General features: G+C 37.5%; 3 protein-coding genes across 7 annotated transcripts in view; 1 reads left to right on the top strand and 2 right to left on the bottom strand.

Moving 5' to 3' along the window:
- The window catches only part of mfsd2b (MFSD2 lysolipid transporter B, sphingolipid), a 32541-nt gene extending 21560 nt beyond the window's left edge, over positions 1 to 10981 (bottom strand). The window contains exons 1-5 of the mRNA XM_079831965.1: positions 10812 to 10981; positions 10457 to 10492; positions 10180 to 10357; positions 2241 to 2366; positions 852 to 976 (exon numbers count right to left, since the gene is read on the bottom strand). Of these exons, the coding sequence (XP_079688091.1) occupies positions 852 to 976; positions 2241 to 2366; positions 10180 to 10350 (422 nt within the window). The 5' untranslated portion in view covers positions 10351 to 10357; positions 10457 to 10492; positions 10812 to 10981. The remainder of the gene's footprint in view (positions 1 to 851; positions 977 to 2240; positions 2367 to 10179; positions 10358 to 10456; positions 10493 to 10811) is intronic.
- A 4848-nt stretch (positions 10982 to 15829) lies between these two features.
- On the bottom strand, positions 15830 to 21466 carry ubxn2a (UBX domain protein 2A). Of its 4 annotated transcripts, none has more exons than XM_079832068.1 (7): positions 21304 to 21466; positions 19808 to 19870; positions 19573 to 19705; positions 18940 to 19049; positions 18407 to 18544; positions 17962 to 18123; positions 15830 to 16610 (listed from the first exon to the last, which is right to left on the bottom strand). In XM_079832068.1, the coding sequence occupies exons 2-7, from the start codon at positions 19852 to 19854 to the stop codon at positions 16427 to 16429; spliced, it is 774 nt and encodes a 257-aa protein (XP_079688194.1). In that variant the 5' UTR covers positions 19855 to 19870; positions 21304 to 21466; the 3' UTR covers positions 15830 to 16426. The 4 variants fall into 4 exon arrangements, with proteins under 4 accessions (XP_079688194.1, XP_079688196.1, XP_079688197.1 ...); XM_079832070.1 differs by having other exon boundaries at positions 19573 to 19712; positions 21304 to 21451; XM_079832071.1 differs by having other exon boundaries at positions 15830 to 16604; positions 19573 to 19712; positions 21304 to 21450.
- Positions 21467 to 24143: 2677 nt separating this feature from the next.
- The window catches only part of atad2b (ATPase family AAA domain containing 2B), a 113175-nt gene continuing 111149 nt past the window's right edge, over positions 24144 to 26169 (top strand). The window contains exon 1 of one of the 2 annotated variants that reach the window (XM_079832065.1): positions 24144 to 24430. In XM_079832065.1, the coding sequence (XP_079688191.1) occupies positions 24320 to 24430 (111 nt within the window). In that variant the 5' untranslated portion in view covers positions 24144 to 24319. Of the gene's footprint in view, positions 24476 to 26169 lie in introns of both variants that reach the window. The other variant, XM_079832064.1, reaches the window with a different exon arrangement.

The following is a 26169-nucleotide window of genomic DNA, read 5'->3' as shown; positions in this document are numbered from 1 at the left end:
CACTAGGGATCATACACTTGCTGACTTTGTAAGTGCAAGGGTTCCAGAAATATTTTTTTCTGCAACCCTTGCATAGGGAATTTGATTTGTAATGATAACTTAAAAAACTTTTACTGTAAAACTACCCTACTGTGAGCTACGAGGTTGTTAGTCAAAGCTATTTGCTTTTTTTGAAGCCGCCAGCCCGCATTATTTCAGCTTATTTTTTTAAACAATCATATTTAACAGCGCGATTTGTGGTGAAAAACTACACTTCCCATGATGCTTTTCAGAAATTCCACCAATCAGAGTCGAAAAGAGCTCTTTAGCTCCGCCCACTCCTATGAAGCACATAATCGACTCAATCTCTCTGCTCTCAAAATTGTACTTAAATTAACTTAAAATATATTGGTTTTATATACATAATCAACATTTGTAATTGAGTAGTTTCTAATTTGATTATACTGTTTGCAATGCTTCATGGGATTGTAGTTCTTTCCCTCACTAAAGCTGTTAAGTAAACAGTCTTGTAAGTCTTGTATCTTTGTCTTTTTGTCCAATTTTTGAAAACTTTTTTGCTTCAAATCAAAGTTTATAATATTATGATTCACCTTTAGCTGGTTGGGTTTGTTCATGGCTTGATCACTATGGGAAATCCCTATGGGAAAAACAAATGGAAGAAATACTTCCGGAACCAGCGCTGCTGAAAGAGCAGCTTTCTTTGAAATTGAATATTCTTGACTTTCTCATCAGGAAGCAATACATAAAAAAGTTTTAACATGCATGACATTCCTTTAGAATGAGACAATAGGGGCACGTTCAAAAGCACACTGCTTCATTCACTAAAAATGTAGTTCTCATACGCCACTTACCATGGCATGAGTCGTCCAATCTTTGTCCATTTACTCTTAGTAATGAAGAATCCCACAATGGGGTCAGTAACTGCCCCCCAAGCCTTACCAACGAACAACACCATGGAAGCCTGGAACGGGTTGATCTGTCAGGAGAAGAGAAAGTCAACATCTACATTAATAGAAATACCATCCAAACGTATGTGTTATTCAGTACGGTTCTTGCTAATTAGATCAAGAGCAGAATCATTTACAAAGGTTAAATTATTTTTGGCTTCTCTTTCAATTAATCAAACAATTAACATGGTGCTATTCTGAGATTAATATGCTCTATTAAGATCATATCCTCAAGTAGTATATCACAGTAAACTACATATTTTCCATTTTTTGAAACCTTTTGAGTCTCAAAAACTAAGAAACCCAATTTTCTTGAAACAGAATTGCCCCCCAAATGTTGTCCCAAACTAGTCAAAAAGAGTTGTCTGAACAAAGAATTTCATATTGCTGAAATGTTAAGGGGTTTTGAGTTCCCAGCATGCATTGCACCATTTTTTTGCTGTTTGATGACTTAATTTAAAATATTTTTTTCTTGTTTTGTCATTATTAATAGTAATGCGTCGTGATGTAAAGAGCTCAACTTTTTCCATATGTTGATCGTCACTCGTTATGTTCAACCATTTAAAACTATTTTCTGGATATTTTTGCTGTGCTATCTTTGTGAAGTAGAACAATCCTACGTACTGTAGTTCACTTAACATGCTAAGTATCCTATAAGACTATATACTGTATATGGCTATTACAACAAATTAATATATTGTGTTACTAAATGAAAATTTGCTGAACAAGAAAATCTGTTGCTGTCTTGACAAATTTATTGGCTGAATGAGGCATTTTGCTAGACTGGGTAAACCCAGCCTGATCTGCCAGCGATTTGATTTCGCCCTGCAACTCAGTACATTCCTTTCTACAGCTTCTGTTACATTTTTGTGGGAACCAATCACAGACTGGCTTATCCACCTGGTGCGCTATTGGCGGGTTTAACCCGATGACGGATAGAGAAGCGATGGGTCGATGCCCGTTGATCAGGCCTCTTGTGGTCTGATTGGTTGAAGGAATATCCAATTGCATACAGTCATTTGAACTATGCTCATTTATCACGCCTCTTGTGCAGTAGAAAATACAGAGCAGACTTCCAAGACCAATGTTCAATCTTAAATTGAGCTTGGTCTGGTGATAGCCAGACAAGCATTTTGCATTTAGTGGATGAACAAATTCAAATTGACGAAACAAAGAATTGAGTGAACCCAAAAATGTAAACGCATTAAGTTGCCTTGTTTTTTTTTTAAAGCTTTCTCAATTTATCTTTTACAATTTGGCTTAATATTTTATTAAAATACATTGAGATCTCACCTGTGCGATGTCAAGTAGATATATCTGAAGGAAGAACGCTGTTGCGCTCCCAGCGACCTGATTTGGTGCCCCTCCGATGGCGAAACATAGTTTGTTGCATACAGTGAGCTTCTGATCCAGATGAGTCTGGAAAAAAAAATAAGATGCAACAATCACAAATGCTGTTTTTTTTTTGGAGAGGACAAGACCATTGTGTGTTTCTAGGTTACATTTGGAAGCTGATTCCATTATTACTATGCCATTTGTACCAGCAAGTTTCATTTTCGAATTTTTAAAACATTTTAATTTTATAAAAAATATATACTATAAACACAGATCAGGCATAACATTATGACCACCTTTCTAATATAGTGTTGGTCTAGTCCAGTTCTGATGCTCACTGGCCCACTGTTGGCACTTTCAGCAGTGGACAGGGGTCAGCATGGGCACCCTGACTGGTTTGCGGCTATGCGGCCCCATACGCAACAAACTGCGATGCACTGTGTATTTTGACAAATTTCTATCAGAACCAGCATTAACTTCTTGAGCAATTTGAGCTACAGTAGCTCGTCTGTTTGACCAGACCACACGGGCCAGCCTTCGCTCCCCATGTGCATCAATGAGCCTTGGCCGCCCATGACCCTGTTGCCGGTTCACCACTGTTCCTTCCCTGGAGCACTTTTGATGGATACTCTGACCACTGCAGACCAGGAACACCCCACAAGAGCTGCAGATTGTCACAATTTGGCCCTTTTCAAACTCGATCAAATCCTTACCCTTTTTCAAATGTATGCCTTTTTATTTTTTTTATTTGAATGGCAGACTAAAAAGAGTTAAATCTCCCAAATAATGTGCTATTAATTATATCATGGTCTTTCCACCTTTTCATTTTCAGTTCCTTCAGTACTTGATTAGAGGTGCTAGACGATCCCCATGTGGAGTTCTTTTATTGAGGTTTTTGGGTGATAATGACAGCATCTGTCTTTGCGCTGTCGGTTCAGAGTTTCTCTTTTCTCCATTACGTGGGTGGGACAGTTTGAAGGGTCCTCAGCCCGAGACCCTTCAAAACCACAGGAAATATTTAATCCAGATGCTTCCACTTCTGTGAGAGACGGGGGTATTTGATCACAGAGAGCACCCTTAAAAAAAAGGTTCTTCAAAGCTTCTTTTAAAGAACGATTTTTTTCTGTATACGTTGCTATAGAGTTCTTTAAAGAAGTGTCTAAGTATACTGTGAATATTAAGGAATTTTCCTTTTTGATTTCCCCCGTATTTTAAAATGACACATTATATTGTGTTGTTTCTTAGGGTTAAAGGAAATATCTGTAAGCTTTGAAGAAAATTACCATTAGCTTTTCTGTGTTCCAACTGATTTTTTTTTACACTCCCTGTTACTTTTGTTACTTTTTTTTACAAAGTAACAAAAATATGTTCTAAGAACATTTTGCTACCATTCCCATTAGGTTATGAAATGTAATTTTCGGAATGTTCTCTGAACGTTGAAAAGGTTTTTGTTTTTTTATACATTTTTTACTTGATTATGCGAACGTTAATATTTTATTTTTTAAAAATAAACTTGTACATGTACTATACTAGACTAATTGAGTCATTTGCACATTGTTGGTTTGATTGCTTCTATTGCTCTTCTCATTTGTAAGTCGCTTTGGATAAAAGCATCTGCAAAATTATTAAATGTAAAAAAAAAAATTTGAAAACATTATGGGAACGTTTGAATGTTCTCTGAACATTCTAAAACAAGAAACATTCCAGTCCAACTAAAACGTTTCAGTTCCATGAACGATAATGTTTTTGCACTGCACTGTTTTTGCACGTTCTGAGAACATTATTAAAGACCAGATAACTTTGAACAAACATTCTATTAACGTTACTGAAAGAATATTTGCTCATATCTTTGAGAGAACCTTGCCAGAACATTAGCCAAAGTTCTGATAACGTTCCTTGTTAGCTGGGGTAGATCCTTCAGATTCAGTGGAAATCAGATTCAAGGAATCGTTTAACCAAAAATGAATAAATAAAGTTGAAAATAAACTGATTCGAAATGCATGAGAGTGACTAAATGATAAAGAATTGTTGAAACTATTCCTTTAAAAATTATACCACATGACTAAATCGCATTTGCCATTGACCCGGCAATGGCACAATGGAAGCAACACGGGTGTAGTGAGTGACCTCTCATTACTGTAATGATCAAAGAAATGCATACGTTTTGAGTGGCTTTCTGAATGTAAAGTGTTTCACACATTAAAAGGACACTCATCCCTGGGAAAGCTCTGTGGATAAGGCAGAGTAAATGTGTGTTTTTGAGGGTGTGTATGTGTGTGTGTCCGCATATGTGCAGTGTGTGAGTAGAAAACGGAGGGGAGATCCTTTCAACACATAAAAGGGAAGTCAAACCGCCGCTTAGAGCCATATATTTACGAGAGAGATCTTGGAGACATGCAGACAGACATTTGCTGCTGAAAATACTACAGAAGTCAAACACTCCTCTTTGAGTTGTTAACTCATTCATCCGCTCAATCAAAGCTGGTGTTTGGCGTCTCCACACCAACGTGCACTCTGGGTACCCTCACAAAAAAAAACAACCACAGAGGGCAGGACTGATCGCTCTTCAAAAGACACTGTAATTAACTCACTGAAATTCTCCCTTGCGTTCTCAATTTCACTATGATGAAAAAAAGATGAATGACTTCTGAAATCAAAATTTAGGAGGTTGACATATAATTATTCAGATAACGCAAGAAAATGAAAAGATTGGAGAGTTCACCCAAGTCTGTTTAATCTAAATTCTGATGCTATTGAACAACAATTATTCCTCTAAAGAAGGACAAGTAAGAGGATTTGATGGTCCTAAAGTGTGAAATGAATCAGGAAGATCGTGTGCTTAGACTAGATGCAGATACTGTACTAATTCTGGTTTATCTGTTAAGCTTCATTATTGCACAAACTGTGAACTGAACAAACCCTAAGTACAACATCTTATGTTGTAAAAAAGAAAAAAAGTAAAATCAAATAAAAATATTAGTATTTTTGTCTTGTTTTCTGGTAATAAAAAAAAAATATCCCAACACTCTTCACACAAATATACTTGAGAAGCAGAATTGTGTAAGATAAACTTTCCATAGACCTAATTACTTTTTATACTGTACAAACGGTATAATCTATCCTCTAACTCAAATTCTGCATTTTTACATTTTCAAAATTAGTCTGATTCATAAGCTGTTTTCCTCATGGGGACCAAAAAATGTACCCAAAAGGACAAGGATTTCGGAAATTGCCATGTTTGTGGGGACATTTTGTCTTCATAATGTAGGGTTTACCTGGACCACACACACAACCTTGTATGTTAGATGTGATTAATCAATTTGACAGCACTAATATTAATACTTTTACATTTTTTATGGAAAACAAGACAAAAAATACTGTAGAGGTGTGCTAATTTTTTTTTAAAGAAGCATTTTTTATTATCAATATTAAAAACTTTTTTAGCATGCATTTGAAATAGAAATACAATTTTAAATCATTGTTTGTAACACTGTAAAATTCTTTACTGTCACTTTTGATTACTTTTGATTTTGCAGGTTCTATTGACTTGGATTGATAGACAACCCCTTAGCAACAAGCCCAAACACCCTAGCAACTGCAAAACACACCCTGGTAACCATCCACAACACTATAGCATCATGGATCGCTCAAATTCTTGCAAAGTTTATTTTTGTTGCTGTTATCATGATAGACATAAACAGGAAGTCACTGAGTTGAGATACAAAATATCTGACTTCCTCATAGATTGAAAACAGGAAAATCATGATAGCAGCACTGAAGTGTGGGAAGACAGAGTGAATGTGCAGTTGACATGTTGACCAAACTTTCCTTTTGGAATTTTGTAAATCTCATAAAGCTTGTCAAGAACACGTTTGGGACATATTTTATCCCAAATTCTAAAAATTATTATTATTATTTTTACATATACACTCATTGGACACTTTATTAGGTCTTGCTAGTACCAGGTTGGACCCCCTTTTGCCTTCAAAAATGCCTTAATTCTTCCTGACATAGATTCAACAAGGATCTGGAAGCATTTTGGTCCATATTGACATGATAGAATCACACAGTTGTCGGCTGCACATCCATGATGTGAATCTCACATTCCGGCACATACGAAAGCTGCTCTATTGGACTGAGATCTGGTGACTCGCTGTCATGATCAAGAAACCAGTTTGAGAGGATTTGAGCTTTTTGACGTGTTATGCTGCTGGAAGTAGCGATCAGAAAATGGGAACACTGTGGTTATAAAGGGATGGACATGGTCAGCAACAATACTCAGGTAGGCTGTGGCGTTTAAGCGATGCTCATTTGGTACGAAGGGGCCCAAAGTGTGCCAAGAAAATATCTTACACACCATTACACCACCAGCAGCCTGAACCATTGATATATGGCAGGATGGATCCATGCTTTCATGTTGTTTACGCCAAATTCTGACCCTACCATCTGAAATCGATTATCATGAGACGTTTTTCCATTCTTCTATTGTCCAATTTTGGTGAGCCGTGCGAACTGTAGCTCAGTTTCCTGTTCTCAGCTGACAGGAGTGTCACTGGTGTGTCTTCTGCTGCTGTAGCTCGTCTGCTTCAAGGTTGGACGTCTTGTGTGTTCAGAGATGCTCTTCTGAAGACCTCAGTTGTAACGAGTGCTTATTTGAGTTACTGTTGCCTTTCTTTCAGCTCAATCCAGTCTGGTCCTTCTCCTCTGACCTCTTAGACTGGGTAAACCCAGCCTGGTCTGCTGGCGATTTGATTTCGCCCTGCAACTCAGTCTGGAAACCTGTACATTCATTTCTACTGCTTCTGTTACACTTTTGCGGGAACCAATCACAGACTGGCTTATCCACCTGGTGCACTTTTGGCGGGTTTAACACGATGACGGATAGAGAAGCGATGGGTCGATCACGCCTCTTGGGGTCTGATTGGTTGAGGCACTATCCAATTGCATAAAGAATCATTTTTTTGAATTATGCTTGTTTATCACGCCTCTTGTGGTCTGATTGGTTGAAGGACTATGCAATTGGAGAGTTTTTAGTTTATGCTCTTGTGCAGTAGAAAATACATAGCAGACTCCCCAGACCAATGTTCAATCTTAAATTGAGCTTGGTCAGGTGATAGCCAGACAACTGACCACTGGCATCAACAATGCATTTTTACCCACAGAACTTCTGCTAACTGGATATTTTCTCTTTTTTGGACCATTCTCTGTAAACCTTAGAGATGATTGTGTGTGAAAATCCCAGTAGATCAACAGTTTTTGAAATCCTCAGACCAGGCACAAACAACTATGCCACGTTCAAAGTCCCTTAAATCACCTTTCTTCCCCCTTCTGATGCTCAGTTTGAACTTCAGCAGATCTTCTTGACCATGGCTACACACCTAAATGCTCATGAAGTTGCTGCCATGTGATTGGCTGATTAGATATTTGTGTACTTAATAAAGTGACCAGTGAGTGTATACGGTATAGTATATATAGAGGGTATCCGTGTGATGTCACTGTCGGCCGGAGTGACTGCGGTTACGCCCACTGAGTGGCCAAAAAACTGAGCGGCAGCATTGGTTTTCAGCGTGAATGCTGCGAAAAACACACAAAACACATCTAAAGCAGAAAATAACTTTGAGATTGACTGTACAAATAGATTTGACAAGAAATCTGAGGTATATTTTTACAGACGGCCGAAAGCTACAAAAAAGAGAATCAAATGGATTGCTGCAATTCACAAAAACAACTGGACTCCAGACAGCGAAACGTGGATATATATATCCTCTGCGTTGAAATCATGCACATATAAATGTCAGGAAACACTATTCCTGGCTGCATGTCAATATCCATGGATCACTGGATCCAACCTTTAGTTTAAACTGATAATCGTTTGCTTTACTCGCTTTTTCGTAGTTTCCCCTAATAAATCCAGTCATGCAGCAGCTCTTCTGCCACTCAGTCCGGCTGAGGGTATATTATTTTCATGATAATAGAGCACATATTTTAAGTGGGAATCATGCTTAATAGTCATAAAAATTCTGTCTCTTGTAGATTCAACTGAACTAAAACTCTTTGTGCTTAGCCTACTTCCTCACAGTTGCTGCTCTAATCTGCTTTTCACTGTGTATGTTTGTGTGAGGATGAATCTGGATGACATAATGAAGGGTTTAAGGCTTCATACCCAGCAGGATTTAAAAACGCATTTTATCATTACACTTGCAAGGTCAAATTTACCCTGGCCTTTCACCTCCAATCTCAATGCATTTTTTTTTCTAGTGCAGAGAGTGTGAAAAATAATATCAAGCTCTCAAAACCCAGACCGGCAAGTGTAGCAATAATTTTTTCATGATTGTTGAGGCAAATGTTCTCTGATGGAGTCTCAGTAGATTCAGACTGCATGGAAGAACTGGTACATCGGTCTATACAAACATGCCTGATAAACCACAGTAACATAACCGCTCTTTGTTAAGACATTCACATTAAAAATAATGTTTCGAAGTTGTTACTAGAGTATGTTTTACAAGAAAATACTAGTTCAGTTTTTCGACTTCAAAATTTCCTGTTTAATTCAATGTGTTACTTGCAATTTCTTTGTAATCGTATGAGAAATGTACAAGCAATTTCTGAGTGAAAATTGTTTCTGCACTAAACATTTTTCAGTGTATGGTGATCACATGACACAAGAATGATTCCTACCAAAAGCCATAGCAAATCTCACAAAGTGGAAGTACTACAATTTTCTTGAAGCAGCCTTTACAAAACTAGGTAACTAGGTAATACCATGGTACTAAATGATTACCATAATCATGTTACATGATATTTACAAGCAATACTGTGGTTAAGACACAGTATAATAGCGATACTACCATGGTAATATGACCAAAAATCCATGCTAAACGTAAATCCCCTTCCATTTCCACTTTAAATCTTTAACCTTCCACTATGAGAGTCTCCATCTTTCCTTTTTGTGATGGCGTGTGTGAGAACAAGAGCTCCATTAGTGTGTTTTCCATACATTATTGACACACAACAGCCATTTTCCCCTCAACCAGAGGGTCAGCGCAGAAGAACAGCACAGACTTTATTTCCCTTGACAGATCATCCCTAACATATTTTTTTTCTCCATGGATGAAGGTCATATTGCTTCCAGATCTGTAGGTTCAATGTCTACAAATATTATGCTATCCTTTGAGTAGAGTAAAATGCTAATATTGGCTATCCGACTGCATTTACTTGTCAAAGAACATGCAAGCAAACTCTCAGTCAAAATTCATAGAATGATCTCTCAGGCAAATATTAAAACGACTTAATTGTGATAATGACAGGGACACGCTTTTCATTTACTTTCAATGCACATTATATCTATTTCTAACCCGGCTGATAATACACTGCAGTCTGTGGCATGTGAAAGGAATTCGGTTCTGATTACAGAAGTGATTTTTGACTGGTGCAATGGTTAAACTCAAATGTAATCTTGGAATATACAACTTAAAAATACAGTTTGTGTCTTTACAGCACTATGTACTTGTGGGTTTTACTGTCTGCCTGTCAGTGCTACGCCTAAACAGCCTTTGGGCATGTGTGTTGGTAAAGCACCCATTCCACACAAACATTCCATGTGCTCATTAAAACATGCCATTCCACATACTTTCATAACGTACAGAATGATGCGGAAATGTTCAGACCTGTATCATAACAGAAATATGTGTATATTGGCACCTGTTCCCCCCTACTGAGCGTTCATCAACTCCACAGTGCACAATGCAGTTGATACTATACCATAACCTGACACTCAAAAATCAATTGAATGAATGAATGAATTCAACCCAATGTACTGCAGTCAGGTACAATAACTAAAAAGACTACTGCTGATTTAAAAAGAGACATAACTCAAAAAAAGAAGTGAGCGTCTTACCTGTGGTGGTACCTTGGTGAAAGCAGGTTCAGAGGTCTTCATCATGAGTTTATCCCCTGATGTGACCCGGGCTTTCTCGCCCTTGGCCATGGCACCCGGTGTGAAGGGTACAGAGACAGCAGCTGAACTCTCTGGCTTCTCAGAGCTGGCTACAGCTGTGCCTGCGTCCATTCACATACTGCAGCAGCCAGAGGATGGGCAGGGTTAGCTATAGAGGCCACATGCACAGATGCATGAGCCAATCAGAGTCCTCGCTCTACCAAAACAAGCTGCTTACCTGAACCTGATAGCCTACATTCCTATCCCAATGACACTAAAAACACAAAGTAAGAGTTAATTAGGAATTTAATCAAACATCTAATGGTGGTCAATTTATCAGCAGAAATACTTTTAGTACATAGTACATAATTATTTGTTTTTCCATGCATTTTCATATCAAGCAACACTAACAAAAAGATGATTAGATAGATAGATAGATAGATAGATAGATAGATAGATAGATAGATAGATAGATAGATAGATAGATAGATAGATAGATAGATAGATAGATAGATAGATAGATAGATAGATAGATAGATAGATAGATAGATAGATAGATAGATAGATAGATAGATAGATAGATAGATACTAACCTGAGTGATGCGGTGAGCTGCGCATCTGCTGCAGCGGTGGATGAACTGCGGCTTCATTCCATCACACACACACACACACACGCGCGCACACACACACACACGCACGCACGCACGCACACACACACACACACACACACACACACTCTTCTCTCTCTCTCTCTCTCTCTCTCATTCTAAAGCAATAGTAATCACAAACAAACGTGCGCGCCTCCTACAGGACACCACAGGCAACTCACATGATCCTACATTTAGTTAGACCAGAAAAATGAAGCGAGCTATTACTGACCGTACATTTAGGTGGGCTAGTGCAGACTCTGGGTCTTAGCACTGGTTTATGCTATACATTTTGTAAGCTTTAGCCTATTCTCATCGCTGAACATATGCAGACACACTTTTGGTCTAGTGTCCATTTAGCCTGAGGGTGGCGCTCTAATGTTAATTGACAGGCTTTGCATATCTTACAATTGCCATGGGATTTATTGCCTCAAAATTGTGTTTGAGGAAAATAAAGTCATTTCTAATCTCGGAACGAGCATAAAACAAACACAACAGAACTGAGTATAAACTAATGGATTTATAATTTAATGTATTTGATATGCTAACGTTACTTCACATAGGCTAGGAAAAACAGACATGCCAACTAGTTACTGACCTGATGCAGACTAATATACACATTGATATCGCCTTGGTCTGGAGCAAGGTTTACGTGAGGTAACGTGAAAATAAGCGGGGCAGTCTGAAATTTATGCTCCAATGGTTCAAAATTAGAGCGCGTTGCAGTTCCACTTTTCACCACATATTTACATCGGGAAAACTGCGTGGCGCTGTAGAGCTGGGGAAAACATGCCTGTTTTTAATCTAAATGTAATATATTTAATATATCCTGCTCACTTTACGACTTAAAATTGTCTAGAAAATCTGTAAAAAATATTTGTTGCAGAATGCTAAATTGCACACTTACATTGTATTAATGATTCAGTTTATATAGAGGTCTATGTTTTGGATTAATATTTTAACAATGCCCCTACAAGGCTAGAAGTGACATGAATGAATAAATAAATAAACAAACCAGCATGACACTAAAAAAAAAAAAAAAAAAAAAAAAAAAAAAAAAATATATATATATATATATATATATATATATATATACACACTCACCTAAAGGATTATTAATCCTTATCCTAATGTTCAATTTCTCATTAATGTAATTATCTAATCAACCAATCACATGGCAGTTCCTTCAATGCATTTAGGGGTGTGGTCCTGGTCAAGACAATCTCCTGAACTCCAAACTGAATGTCAGAATGGGAAAGAAAGGGGATTTAAAGGGTTAGTTCACCCAAAAATGAAAATTCTGTCATTAATTACTCACCCTCATGTCGTTGGACACCCGTAAGACCTCCGTTCATATTCGGAACACAAATGAAGATATTTTAGTTGAAAGCTGATGGCTGAGAAAGGCTTCACACAGGCCTCCATTGGCATTCAGTACATTGACACTTCCAAGATCCATGAAAGGCACTTAAAACGTCGTTACAAAGTCTATCTCACCACAGTGGCTCTACAATAATCATACAATGCGACGACAATAGTTTTTGTGCGCAAAAAAAAATCAAAATAACACCTTTATCCAACTTGTTCTTGTCTTCCGTGTGCGCCTCCACGACGCATGCGCGAGAATATGACGTAGCGCCGGTGTTCGGGAATCGATGAAATGCACTTAAGCCCCATTTTGAGCACTACGCCGAGACCTAAAGCACGATCAATGTAGAATCCAACAGCTTAGACACGCGCGTCTTCCTCTGCTCGTAAACAAATCGCTTCTGGGTCATATGTCCGAACGCCGGATCTGCGTCATATTCTCGCGCATGCGTCGTGGAGGCGCACACGGAAGTCGAGAACAAGTTGGATAAAGGTGTTATTTTGATTTTTTTTTGCGCACAAAAACTATTGTCGTCGCATTGTATGATTATTGTAGAGCCACTGTGGTGAGATAGACTTTGTAACGACGTTTTAAGTGCCTTTCATGGATCTTGGAAGTGTCAATGTACTGAATGCCAATGGAGGCCTGTGTGAAGCCTTTCTCAGCCATCAGCTTTCAACTAAAATATCTTCATTTGTGTTCCGAATATGAACGGAGGTCTTACGGGTGTCCAACGACATGAGGGTGAGTAATTAATGACAGAATTTTCATTTTTGGGTGAACTAACCCTTTAAGTAATTTTGAGCGTGGCATGGTTGTTGGTGCCAGCGGGCCGGTCTGAGTATTTCACAATCTGCTCAGTTACTGGGATTTTCACGCACAACCATTTCTAGGGTTTACAAAGAATGGTGTGAAAAGGGAAAAACATCCAGTATGCGGCAGTCCTGTGGGCGAAAATGCCTTGTTGATGCTAGAGGTCAGAGGAGAATGGGCCGACTGATTCAAGCTGATAGAAGAGCAACTTTGACTGAAATAACCACTCGTTGCAACCGAGGTATGCAGCAAAGCATTTGTGAAGCCACAACACGCACAACCTTGAGGTGGATGAGCTACAACAGCAGAAGACCCCACCGGGTACCATTCATCTCCACTACAAATATGTAAAAGAGGCTAAAATTTGCACAAGCTCACCAAAATTGGACAGTTGAAGACTGGAAAAATGTTGCCTGGTCTGATGAGTCTCGATTTCTGTTGAGATATTCAGATGGTAGAGTCAGAATTTGGCGTAAACAGAATAAGAACATGGATCCATCATGCCTTGTTACCACTGTGCAGGCTGGTGGTGGTGGTGTAATGGTGTGGGGGATGTTTTCTTGGCACACTTTAGGCCCCTTAGTGCCAATTGGGCATCGTTTAAATGCCATGGCCTACCTGAGCATTGTTTCTGGCCATGTCCATCCCTTTATGTCCACCATGTACCCATGCTCTGATGGCTACTTCCAGCAGGATAATGCACCATGTCACAAAGCTCGAATCATTTCAAATTGGTTTCTTGAACATGACAATGAGTTCACTGAACTAAAATGGCCCCCACAGTCACCAGATCTCAACCCAATAGAGCATCTTTGGGATGTGGTGGAACGGGAGCTTCGTGCCCTGGCTGTGCATCCCACAAATCTCCATCAACTGTAAGATGCTAACCTATCAATATGGGCCAACATTTCTAAAGAATGCTTTCAGCACCTTGTTGAATCAATGCCACGTAGAATTAAGGCAGTTCTGAAGGCGAAAGGTGGTCAAACACAGTATTAGTATGGTGTTCCTAATAATCCTTTAGGTGAGTGTATATACTATATATATATATACAGTATATATACAGTATATATATATATATATATATATATATATATATATATATATATATATATATATATATATATATATATATATATATATATATATATATATATATATATATATATATATATATATATATATATATATATATATATATATATATATATATATATACATTTTAAAATAATAATTAGAAAACAATTATTGCACATGCACTTGTGGAATAGTCCTTAACAGTTTACAGGCGGTAGGCAACTGAGGTCAGAGTTCTAATAACTTAGGACACTAAAGAGACCTTTTCCACAGACTCTGAAAAACACCAGGAGAAAGATGCCCAGGGTCCCTGATCACCAGCATGAGGACTGCAGAGGTGGCCTGAGCAATAACTGCAACGTCTGTAATAATGTAACACGCCTACGACAGTGCTAGTGAGACAGGATGGACAGCTGATCTGTGCCAAACCACACGTAACCATGTGTCCCCCCAGACGTGTTTGAGAACTAAGTGCCTCTGTGGAAGAGTGGAGTAACATCTCCCAGCAAGACATATCTGGTGCCGTCCATGAGGACGAGACGCACTGTAGCACTTAAATCAGCTGGTGGACACACCACATACTGACCTCCCTCCCCCAACTTTGCTCAGGGACTTTGCTCAAATGTCTGTGAAATTTGTTCAGTGTATGTCTCAGTTGTTGAATATTATACTAATATTTACACATAAAGAAATTTGAAGAACCATTACCTCACTCTAAAAAATGCTGGGTTAAAAACAACCCAAGTTGGGTTGAAAATGGACTAACCCAGCAATTGGGTTGTTTTAACTCAGTGAATGGGTCGTTTTAACCCAGCGGTTGGGTTAAATGTTTGCTTAAAACAATCCAATCGCTGGGTTAAAACAATCCAATCGCTGGGTTAAAACAACCCAATTGCTGGGTTGGTCCATTTTCAACCCAACTTGGGTTGTTTTTAACCCAGCATTTTTCAGAGTGTAGAAAGAACGTTGTGTATGTTCTCAGAGACACGGCTATGGGTATAAAATTTTATAAAGTCTCTGTAGAATAAACCAGATATGTAATGCATAAACTACACTTAGCAGCAAAACAGGATGTAGAAAATCTTTTAGTTTCACATCAGTAAACCTGACTCAGAGAGTTGAATAATAGACATGCTTATATAATGTTTACCATGACTTCCGTAAAAAGATTATGCATAAACTGCTCAAAAAAATCCCAGATATAAACTTAGTAAATTATTCAAAAATGTTCATCATGGTTGCAAGACCTGGTCGAAATAGTCAAAACAACCTTAATGTATAAATTCTTGACATTCAGCCCACTGGCCAGGAAATCAACCATATGGTTGGCATTAAATGTAAACGCATTTTGTGCAACGAAAAACAATATGTAACAGGAAGTTTAAAGAGACAGCTGGAACGAGATTCCAGAACACCAGTGGAGACTAGAAATAGATTAGTGATGAAGGTGGTTTGACTGAATTGCATTGCAGATTGATAGTGGATAAACGTACACTATACTCTTGCTTAAGACAATTGAACTGTATGATCTTTAAAAAAAAAAAACCTCATGATGCACTTCTTAAATATTTACAAGCAGAAGAACGATCCAAGTGCATTCGCGCAAAAAGCAGCATATGAATCAGAGTCTCCTAAACTTGTACTTATCACCTGTGTGCATTTAAGACACATTAGAAACCATTTGAAATGAGAAAAGGAGGCAGAATATCACCAATAGGTTTATTGCAAGCAGAGGTCTTTATAACAGAGCCTCTGTCTTAGGCAAAGTGCATAAACATTTGACATTTACAACTTAACAGTACATTATAAGACATACCAGCACAGATGATCGAACACAACTCCATTAAGCATGGCAGCTTCCATGATCTGACCTCTTCATTGATCTGTGTAAACGTGTATAATCGCGAAGGGTAAAGACTTGGCTTGTGCATACTGCATTGCATCAGAAAAGGCCAACACTTCCAGTTGTGAAAGAACATGACGGGAAGATATAAGTGTTAAAGAAATAATTCACCCAAATAAGAAAACTTTGACATGGCGTTCCATTTGGGCTGAAATTTAAGTCGTTATTCAGAGATAATCTTTTAGTCCAGCGGGTTGTTATTGAGTCATTTTTGGGTGAACTATCCCTCTAAAGCTATTTGTGTTGAGTGACCATTTAGTCATAGTGATGTCCAAAGGACCCACGTATCCATACTCAGACAAAAACATTGGCTTTTATGGTTTTAAGAGAGATTTATGAAATTATACCCAAACATGGGTGGGACCAAAAGAACAGAGTCTTTGGTGAAAGCAGAAACAGTCAGGAGTGACCGAAAGGAGCTTGTGTGTTGAGAGGCCTCTGAATGATGACGGCATTCGCTAAGTCGGCTTCTTCCAAACTCTGACCCTCATCTCTCAGCTCTCGGAAGGGCAGGGATGTAGCCAGGATGAACCGAGCGTCCGTTGACTGAGCCTGCTCCACAAAATGCTGCACATCACTGATCCTGGACCAATTACATAAAGGCCAACATGAATGCATCTTCTCAGGGAGCTTTGCAGCCACATCTTAGCAATCATGTTCAAGTCAGTGGCATGAAATCCTTGCATGTTGTGACGCACACGCTAAATCCAGCGTAATCTGATTTGATCTGCCGCAAAGTTGCAGCTTACCATTCTTCCATTTTACCTTGCGTGATTATATTACATAAATGATGAATGAGAATTATGTAAGAGCTTTTAAGGGTAGGATTTCAAAGTTAGAGCATCACAACATGCCCGGGGTGAATTTTGACAATAAACATTCCAAAATAATCATGTTTAATAACTGGAACTGTAGCTGTGTTCAGTGAAAGCAAATTAATAACGGATGCATATTCAGTTATTTATTTATTATTTAACGCCATACCAGCATCCAAGGCTATATTCATGTCAAACTTAAGAGTAATAAAATGTAAAATACTCATAATAAAAATATTTCAATTAATTACACACAATAATTTATATTTAGTTATATTTTATTACATTTCATTTTTAAAGTTGAGGCTTGGCATATTATATATATATATATATATATATATATATATATATATATATATATATATATATATATATATATATATATATATATATATATATATATATATATATATATATATATATATATATATATATATATATATATATATATAAAAATAATACTTTTATATATATATATATATATTAGTGCTCTCAAACGATTAAATTAAGTTTTTACAAAATATACTGTATGTACTGTGTATAATTATTATGTATATGAATACACACACATGCATGTATATATTTAAGATTTTTTTTTATATTTATATATAAAATATTTTTATTTATATATAATATAAATGATATAAATATATATAAAGTATAACATGCAAATATTTCTTAAATATATATATGCAAGTGTGTGTATTCAAATATACAAAATTATACACAGTACACACATATATTATATATAACTTTTATTTTGGATGCGATTAATCATGATTAATTGTTTGACAGCCCTGACATATATGTACACTAAATTAATACTTTTTATCTTTTAAATATAGTAATACGAATCAAATGTGCTTCATTTCATTAAAAGTACATCATGCAAAAAATCATGAAAAAAAAAAAGATGGTTCTTAAAACTGACCAATGGCATCAAAGGTAGAGTGTTCAGAAAACCTGTCTGAACAAATCAATTGAATTAAATGTATTACATTTGGTGACATTAGCGCTGCAGAAATGACACACCTTTAAGCAAGATTTTTTTTTCTCTAGGGGAAAATATAACCCATGTGTTTTTGTGAAATTGACTTTCTTCAACCATATGATACTCACCGATGGCTCAGATTAAACCTCTGCACGAGCCGCTGGCCGTCTGCCAGCCAAATCTGGAGGGAGGTCACAGGAAGGTCCTCATTCAGCTCCACTGTCGGAAGAGGAGGACCAGAACAGTCCTCGTGTATCGACCGAGATCTAGCCACCACTCGCGGGGCCACGCTACGGACGGAGGACAATCATTTCAGCTTAATCAATCTCTAAAGATAGCACAAAGATAAGCTTTTAACAGATGTGATTTTACATGCGATTAGAGGGTTAACTAACTAACATCTGGATAATCCTCAACACATTTACAGTCAAACCATCACTGGGTGGAAGTATTGTGAGGACACCTAGTGGATATTTGTAGAAATAACTAAAAACTTGCACAAATCTGTCATTTTTTACGGTAAATTGATCGTGTTTACTAACACACAACTGTATGCCAGAGAGGACCTACTACCTTCCCAGTCTGTAACCGTGGCCTGTAAACGGGTGGAAGGTCTTTTTCTTTGGGACATAAACTTCATCCTTCATGTCCTCCATGTTGATTTCTAGTTCTTCATCCTTGGCTCTTCCTTCTAGCTCCAGAGGCAGCTCACTTTATATAGAGGATTTTTAGATTAATACACTTAAATACATTTCAATTTTATTGTCAGTATGTTATCCTATGAAGGGAAAAACCCACACCATTATAACACAATGGATATTTTAAAACGCTGTGGTTCGTTGGTTAGTCCAGTTATCCAATCACATCCAAAGTCAGGACATTTTTTTTGTTGGATGCATCGAGGGATTTACTCTGTAAATGTGTTTCTGTCATAGTTTATGATCGCATGTCTTATTATCAGATAAAAAATGATCCGTCTCAATTGAGCGCACATTCGTTTTTTATGTGCATCTCGGCATTTCCATCCACCTTTTTTATGAGATATTCTAAAATTTGCATAAAAATTGATGGATGGAGACATAGCTTGTGACAAAAACAATACTCACCCTCTTTTAATGGCCTCCAAGAACTCTTGGTTTTCTTCTAGGGTGTAACTGCGTAAATCTTCGTCATTTACTGTGAAGCCATTTTTCCACAGTCTCACAACAATCTCCACCTGTAAAGATCGGCCATAAAACACCCTTAAGAATGCTCTTAAAAAGATATGCTTTTGCATTTATATTTGATGATGTTAGTGGCTCAGAAATGACATGTTTTGTGCTTTATGACTATATATCTTTACCATGGTATGAAATGTCTATCATTAGAGATTTTGCTATATTGTGTATATCGCGGTATGTAAATATATAGCACTATTGACACTTCAAACTCAGAGTGATAAAATGCATGAATGAGAATATAAAGAGCTTGAGGTTAAGAGTGCTGGACTCACTTTATATTAGGTGGCCTTAACTACTATGTACTAACATTTTAATTAATCATTTGATACAATGCACTTATTGTGTACAAACATGTTTTTACATTGTACTTACATTTAAAACAATAGTTTTAGTGCTTGATCGCCCATCCCTAGCTGACATTAACTTGATATACTAACCTACAACATTTTTTATTTTAGGTAACGACCTGGATGTTCTGAATGCGATTGCACACAAGACGTCTCATATGAACTGTCTGACCTTTTTTCCACTACTGGCGACACTGCTGATCTTCTCCACCTCATCGAGCAGGTCCTCGACGGAGAAACTGGATCTAATAGGGCTCGCCTCCTCCTCCTCATCCTCTTCTTCGTCATTTTGTGCCCCTTCACACCTAAGAGCTCATGAAGGCAACCAAATGTTGAATTGTGAACATTCGGTAATGGTGTAATGATACTTGCATGATGTTTCAAGGAGCTGAGTATAGCGGACTTACCATGTGTCATCTTGAACCCTTTCTCTTGAATCAATATCTTTCATCATGACTTCTGTTGTCCATCTTGCAACACAAACATATGAGGGCATATATAAGTTATAAGGGATGTGCAAGTCAATGTAACCACTGCATCAGTGCTTCCTGAATAATTCATGGGTATTTCTATGTGAGATTGAAACGTGCAGTGAGATCTGAAATTCTCAAAACATCGATCTGCTTTCATATCAGACCAGTAAATCTAGGCAAAATTATTTTTAACTGACCAGAAATTACCAATATTACACTGTTATCAATATCAGTAATTACTAATTACTGTACAGTTCTTTAATATTGAATGAAATAATTATTTAAATTAACATATATAGGTAACACTTTATTTTAAGGTGACAAAGTTACACGCTACTGCATGTACTTACTATAGTAATACCAGTAAATAATCACAAGTGACTAATCCTAAACCAATCCCTAACCCTAACTCTATAGAAAGTAGGAAGTTCATTAATATTACTCAGTACTTATTTGAGTAAGTAAAATATTAAAATAAAGTGTAACCAATATATATATATAATAAAAAATAGTTAATAAATATTGAAAAAATATAAATATTATGAAAAGGAAAAAATGTAAACCCTTACGAAAATTACTATGGTAATGGTCCTATTACGGCACTTTGACATGTACTACTGAAATATTATTAAAAGCATGTACTATGGCATTTGGCATTACCATAGAACACTCTAAAAAAAAAAAGGTTCTATATGGCACCAAAAAATATTCTTGGCTCGAGATGATAGGGGAACCTTTTTTAGTGCTATACAGTACCAATTTTGGTGCTTCAGTGGTTCTTCAGCGGTTCTTCAGAGGTGCTATATAGCACCTTAGTCAAAGAACCGGTGAAGAACCTCTGAAGAACCACTGAAGCACCAAAATTAGTGCTATATAGCACTAAAAAGGTTCCCCTATGATTACGAGCCAAGAACCATTTTTGGTGCCATATAGAACCTTTTTTTTTTTTTTTAGAGTGTAGGCTACATGTCCAAAAACACGCATTTACAAACAGTATCAGAACGTACTATGGATTTTTGGACATGTGCCATCTGATGCCTTTGAAGGGCACAAAAACAATTTATCAATATCCTACTGATCAACATTTGACACGAGATCAGCTGCTTAATCCTAAACCATGACGTCATGATGCACTGACAATAACACTATGACATGTCATGTGTCTACTACTAATACCCTCGGTTTATTCAATCGAATGTTTTAAGCTCAGACTCTGGTCTGTAACGGCACTCACGTGCATGCTTTAAGCTTCGTATTCATATTCACTGTAGCAAACAGGTCAGCATAATAAATGAAAGCAAGTGCGCCAGAATTACGTAAGGACAGAGACCACGCAAGCGCACTGCGACCGTTATGACGGGAAACAAGCGCTATAAACCATAACACATCATTTCTGAATCGCATTCCGATTATAAACTGTAGATGGTTACCAGTTTAAGGCTTCAGTGGTGTCGTAAAACTGTCTCTTCGGCTCGTAAGTTTCTCACAGTTGTCATGCCGTTCCTTACGCTATAGCAGTCCACCATTCCTATGACGTCTCCGGCTCCAGACTTTTTTTTTTTTTTTTTTTTCGTCTCCAGACTTCACATTTGTGCACACGTCACTATGACATACAAGGTCTTATGGTGTTTTACGTTCTGATATGAATACAATAAGGTGGTACCGTTTATTGAACGTTGCTGAATAAACGCTGACCTGTGTGTTTGTTTTAGGTGTGGTAGACAGTGACAGATATGGTGAGTGCAGTCAGCAGTGTGAAACAAAATACACTCAACAAAGCTGCTAGAAGCGATTTTTAATACCCCACATCATCATTCCCTTCTTCTACCAGGTATTTGTTAGATATAATAATGTTATATATATATAATAATGTCCTCCTGAGACATCATACTGATAGCTAAAGGTTATGCTAGCCAATCAGAAAAGTTATCGGCGAGTGTCCAGGAAACATTTTTGGCAATAATCATTATTATTGTTAAAGTTGCATAGTAATGATTCTGAAAATGAAATTATTGTTGCCTTATCAAATATAAGGGTCCAGTTAAACACACACAGGACAAAGATGTCGTCGTCTGAGACAGCAGAGAGTAGTTAGCGCTCTGTAGAGCAGTTTGTCCGTTTAGGGCTACTGTAGAAACATGGTGGCGCAAAATGGTGACTTCACTGTAAGGGGATTGAATATTACTCATTCTAAGGTAATAAAAACATAACGGTTCATTATGTAAGGTCTTTATACACCACTGAAAACATAGTTATGTATATTATATTGCATTTCTGTCAATAGATCCTCATAAATATTACACACTGCACCTTTAAAGCTGCATTCCGTAAGTTTAGCCTCTTTGTTGCCATCTCTGTTTGAAACATGAAATTGCAGTTATTTGCAGAGTTATCTTCTTTACGGTGGTTGTGCATTGGCACAGCTCCTCAGCGCGGATGAATCTAATGTTTTGAGGTTTATGTGTGGGTTGTCTGTGGATCTTCACTGTAGGCTACTTCGGAATTACAGATACTACATCTTGGAAGTATGTCCAAGTTTAATTACATTCCAGCTGCTGTAAGAAGAGGCTACAAACAATCCATCACCAGCAGGATCCACACACGCGATATAGCCTATTAGCCGGGTATCCTTCTTTATGTATGGACGTGACGTAATGACGCAAAGACGAACAGCGGCAAACTCATATTTCCTATAACCGACCCGACCACTTAAATTAGAAAACATTAATTACAAGTTTACCGTTGTGAATCGGGCTAGGGTAAGGAGATAGTTTTTAACACTGGCTGGTTATGTACTTGCTCAATAATTTTAATTATTTAATATTATATATATATTTATTATAATTATAGGATTATTTTAACCCCAAAAAGTTACGGACTGCTGCTTTAAATAATAATTCAGGCAAAGATAATCAAGGTGCGTTCACTCCATGTCCTAATTACGAGATTCAAACTTCACATACTCGTAGAACTCGTAATTACAACCAGGGAATTTTCTGAGAGCTCCTAATTGTACCATGTGACAGTACCACCACGCCATATCGTAATTACCATAACGTAAAAAAACGTCTTGTGCTTGTAGAACTTACAAGTGTAAACTCATAATTTTCGACTACGACTTGTACCACGTGGCTGCTATACCACCTGATCACTGTAGATTTAAGGTCTTACGAAACTAATTTCGGACAGACTTCCGAGGCAGTGTTACGGTTTAATTATCTACAGAAAAATAGACTGAGCTTTAGTGATAACTAAGATAATATTTAATTAGTAGTAATTTCTTGCAAGAAATGACATCAAAAGTGGAAAACATTGGTCAAAAGTGTACATTTAAACAAGCTGACCATCCACGACTTTCAGACACCATCTTTATTTTTTAGCTCAACTGTCACACACAGGATTGTGGGATATCACAGTCTGTGAAGGATACATATGCTGCCTTCAAAAATCCATCAGATGAAGGTATCTCAGGAGACAGGAAGTTAAGCTAACATTGAATTCGGACATTAGAATGCAGCCTCCGAAGGCAGCATTTTTAAGCTTTTGGATGCATATAGACTGTTTTGTGAGAGCAAATTAAATTTTCAAAATTTCTTTCTGCCTGTCAACACTTGATAAGAACAAAGATGTAGAGTAGCCTACCTCTGTATGGGGTGGAAAATGCATTTTTAAAAAGAAAAAAGAAAAAGTATACTAGGAAAAAAATCATATTACTTCATATTTCACTTTAAGAATTTCCATTATATTTTAAGATAATAATTTTCATGTCTTTTCCATTCCTGAAAGTCACACGTTTAATGTCTATGATATTTTCAGGTTAGAAAATATGTAATATTATTACAATTAATTGTAATTTAACAATATCCTATTCATACTTTTAGGCAAAAACACCTTAAAAAGTACTGTGAAGGTACATATGACACAGTGAAACTATTCGATGCTATATGCTTTGATTGCCTTTACATCACGCACCGTACTACCAGGTACAGTACAGGGTACTACCATGGTACATGTTCAACATTTGTGAAACTGGTATGTCCAAAAATATATGGTGGACCACTTTTTTGTTACTGAAAAAAACTTCAAATTCCAATATAATTTATTGTAAAGGAATGTATTAAAACATTAGCCTATTGCCACAACCGACCGTGTAAATATAATCAAAAGAGAACCATTTATTGCGTTTATTAGGTATTCTTTTCCTTTTGCTCAAATCTATTTTTCAAAATTTCTCTGGCGCCAACTTCATACAAGCGCGCGCACTCTCGTCTCTCTCTGTAGCGGAAGTGGCTCGCCGGAGAGTTTCGGCTGGCTGACAGCAGAGGGAGAGAGAGAGAAAGAGAAATGGCGCCTCGGCACTCTACTAGCTGAGATACAGTCAGAACGAAAGCAACTGACAAGAGCTACAGGACAGGACCTGTCTATCAGCGGGGACAGACAGCAACCATGGTGAACACCAGAAAGAGCTCGGATCACAAGCCCGCCAGTCCCTTCATCTCGGGCCGGACGAGGTCGTCTCAGAGGAACAACCCAAACTTGGACGAGCACAACAGCCGTGTAAGGAAGAGAGAGACACCGGCAGCCTATTCTCTTCGCCAGCCGGTTAGCGAGCTGCTCACTCTGGCCTCTTGGAGATGGATGGATGGATGGATGTATAGATAAATGTGTGAATGAATGGATGTCCACATCTTTTGTTCCCAAATTGCGCCTTGAGACACTTGGCGATGCAGAAATGGCAGTTTAATGACACGACAGCGCTTAATCGTGGCGTGTCGCTTAGTTTTATGTGTTTTGTCACACATACTAGCTTGGACTTTAATAAAACCGGCTGGCTGGTTTAATGCACCCAGTGCCCCTAAGTTGTCTTTGTTATATTGGTCTCCGATTCGTGAATGAATCGGTCCGTTGAACCGATTCTTTTGAATGATCCGAGCGAACCGATTCGTTGTGTTTGCATGGTATTGCACGGTGACACATTTGACAGGAAAACTGACAAGACAACCATATATAAAGTAATATTTGACCGTATATATTTTCGAGCGTGCAGGGAAATGACCGTATACACATATTTATGTGTCAAAAACAAGATTTGGAGTAGCAGAACCAAGATGAAACGCTAAATAAATATATAGTTGTATAACAAACGTATTGAAAAGAAAAGTAGTTAAAATACATTTCATAATAAAAATAACTTGGAGCGTTTTGAGTGAATAATTAAGTGAATCAGATCGTCGAAAACAACAGTTCAATCGAACCGACTCGCTGACACGACTCGAGCGTTATTTTGTGGCTGTGTGTGTTTGTTGCGCTCGGGAGGCACCGGCGCGCGCCATGCTGTCACGCGCTCCGACGCACCGATTAACAGTCAAAACAAATGCACGTTTGTCACCTTTTGTCCGATGAAAAACGTCTCGTCCTCCGTGTGTCTTCAACAATAAAACAAGCTAGTGTTGTGGGGGAAGGGAGAAGCTCAGCTGAGACAGACCCCTTGTGGCTAAAAACAGACATTGTTCGTGATTTTTTGGAAAGTAAACTTTGAACTTGAGAGTATTTAGGTAAAACTTCTGCTTCTATGTGTTATGGGCTCTTGGCACAGGTTGTTTTCGTGGATGTTTGAAACGATAATCTCGAATTCATATCAAAGTTAACTTGTTATTATGGAATTACAATGGGTTTTTGGACATGTATCATGCTACTGTCATTGGACTGTACTGTATATGTCAAAGTAGTAAATTGACATGCTATTACCATCTGATATCATCAGTACGGCCACAATACTTGTTGTAAGGGTGTTCAGTTTAATTATCAAGTTCTGTGCTAGTTGTCAAGAATATTAGGAGTTTTTTGAATAATAAGTATCAGATGCACTGCCACAAGTTTCTGGCATAAGTGGCCTGTCCTCTGGCATTGAATTGGGTCCGCGCTTTATCCTTTTATGCTTTAGTTGTTATGACTTTCAGTTACAGATTAATTTAATGTAGGTTTCCCACAGTCACTGAAAACCTGGAATCAATCATTTTAATAACGTGATTTCCATGAAGTTTGTGACATCTGGAAATGTATACAATTAATATGTTTTTCTAGTTATGCGAGTTCTAAAACAACCTTTAAAAAGGTAATAAAAAAATGGAAATCAATAATAATAATATAATCTCTTTAAAGTCATGTAAATTCTATAATGAATATGGATTTAAATACTTATATATATATATATATATATATATGTATGTATGTATGTGTGTGTGTGTGTGTGTGTGTGTGTGTGTGTGTGTGTGTGTGTGTGTGTGTGTGTGTGT

This window comes from Gobio gobio (genome assembly GCF_949357685.1).
Source record: "Gobio gobio genome assembly, chromosome: 12".
Taxonomy (NCBI): Eukaryota; Metazoa; Chordata; class Actinopteri; order Cypriniformes; family Gobionidae; genus Gobio; species Gobio gobio.
This window is presented reverse-complemented; position numbering and strand designations above follow the sequence as displayed.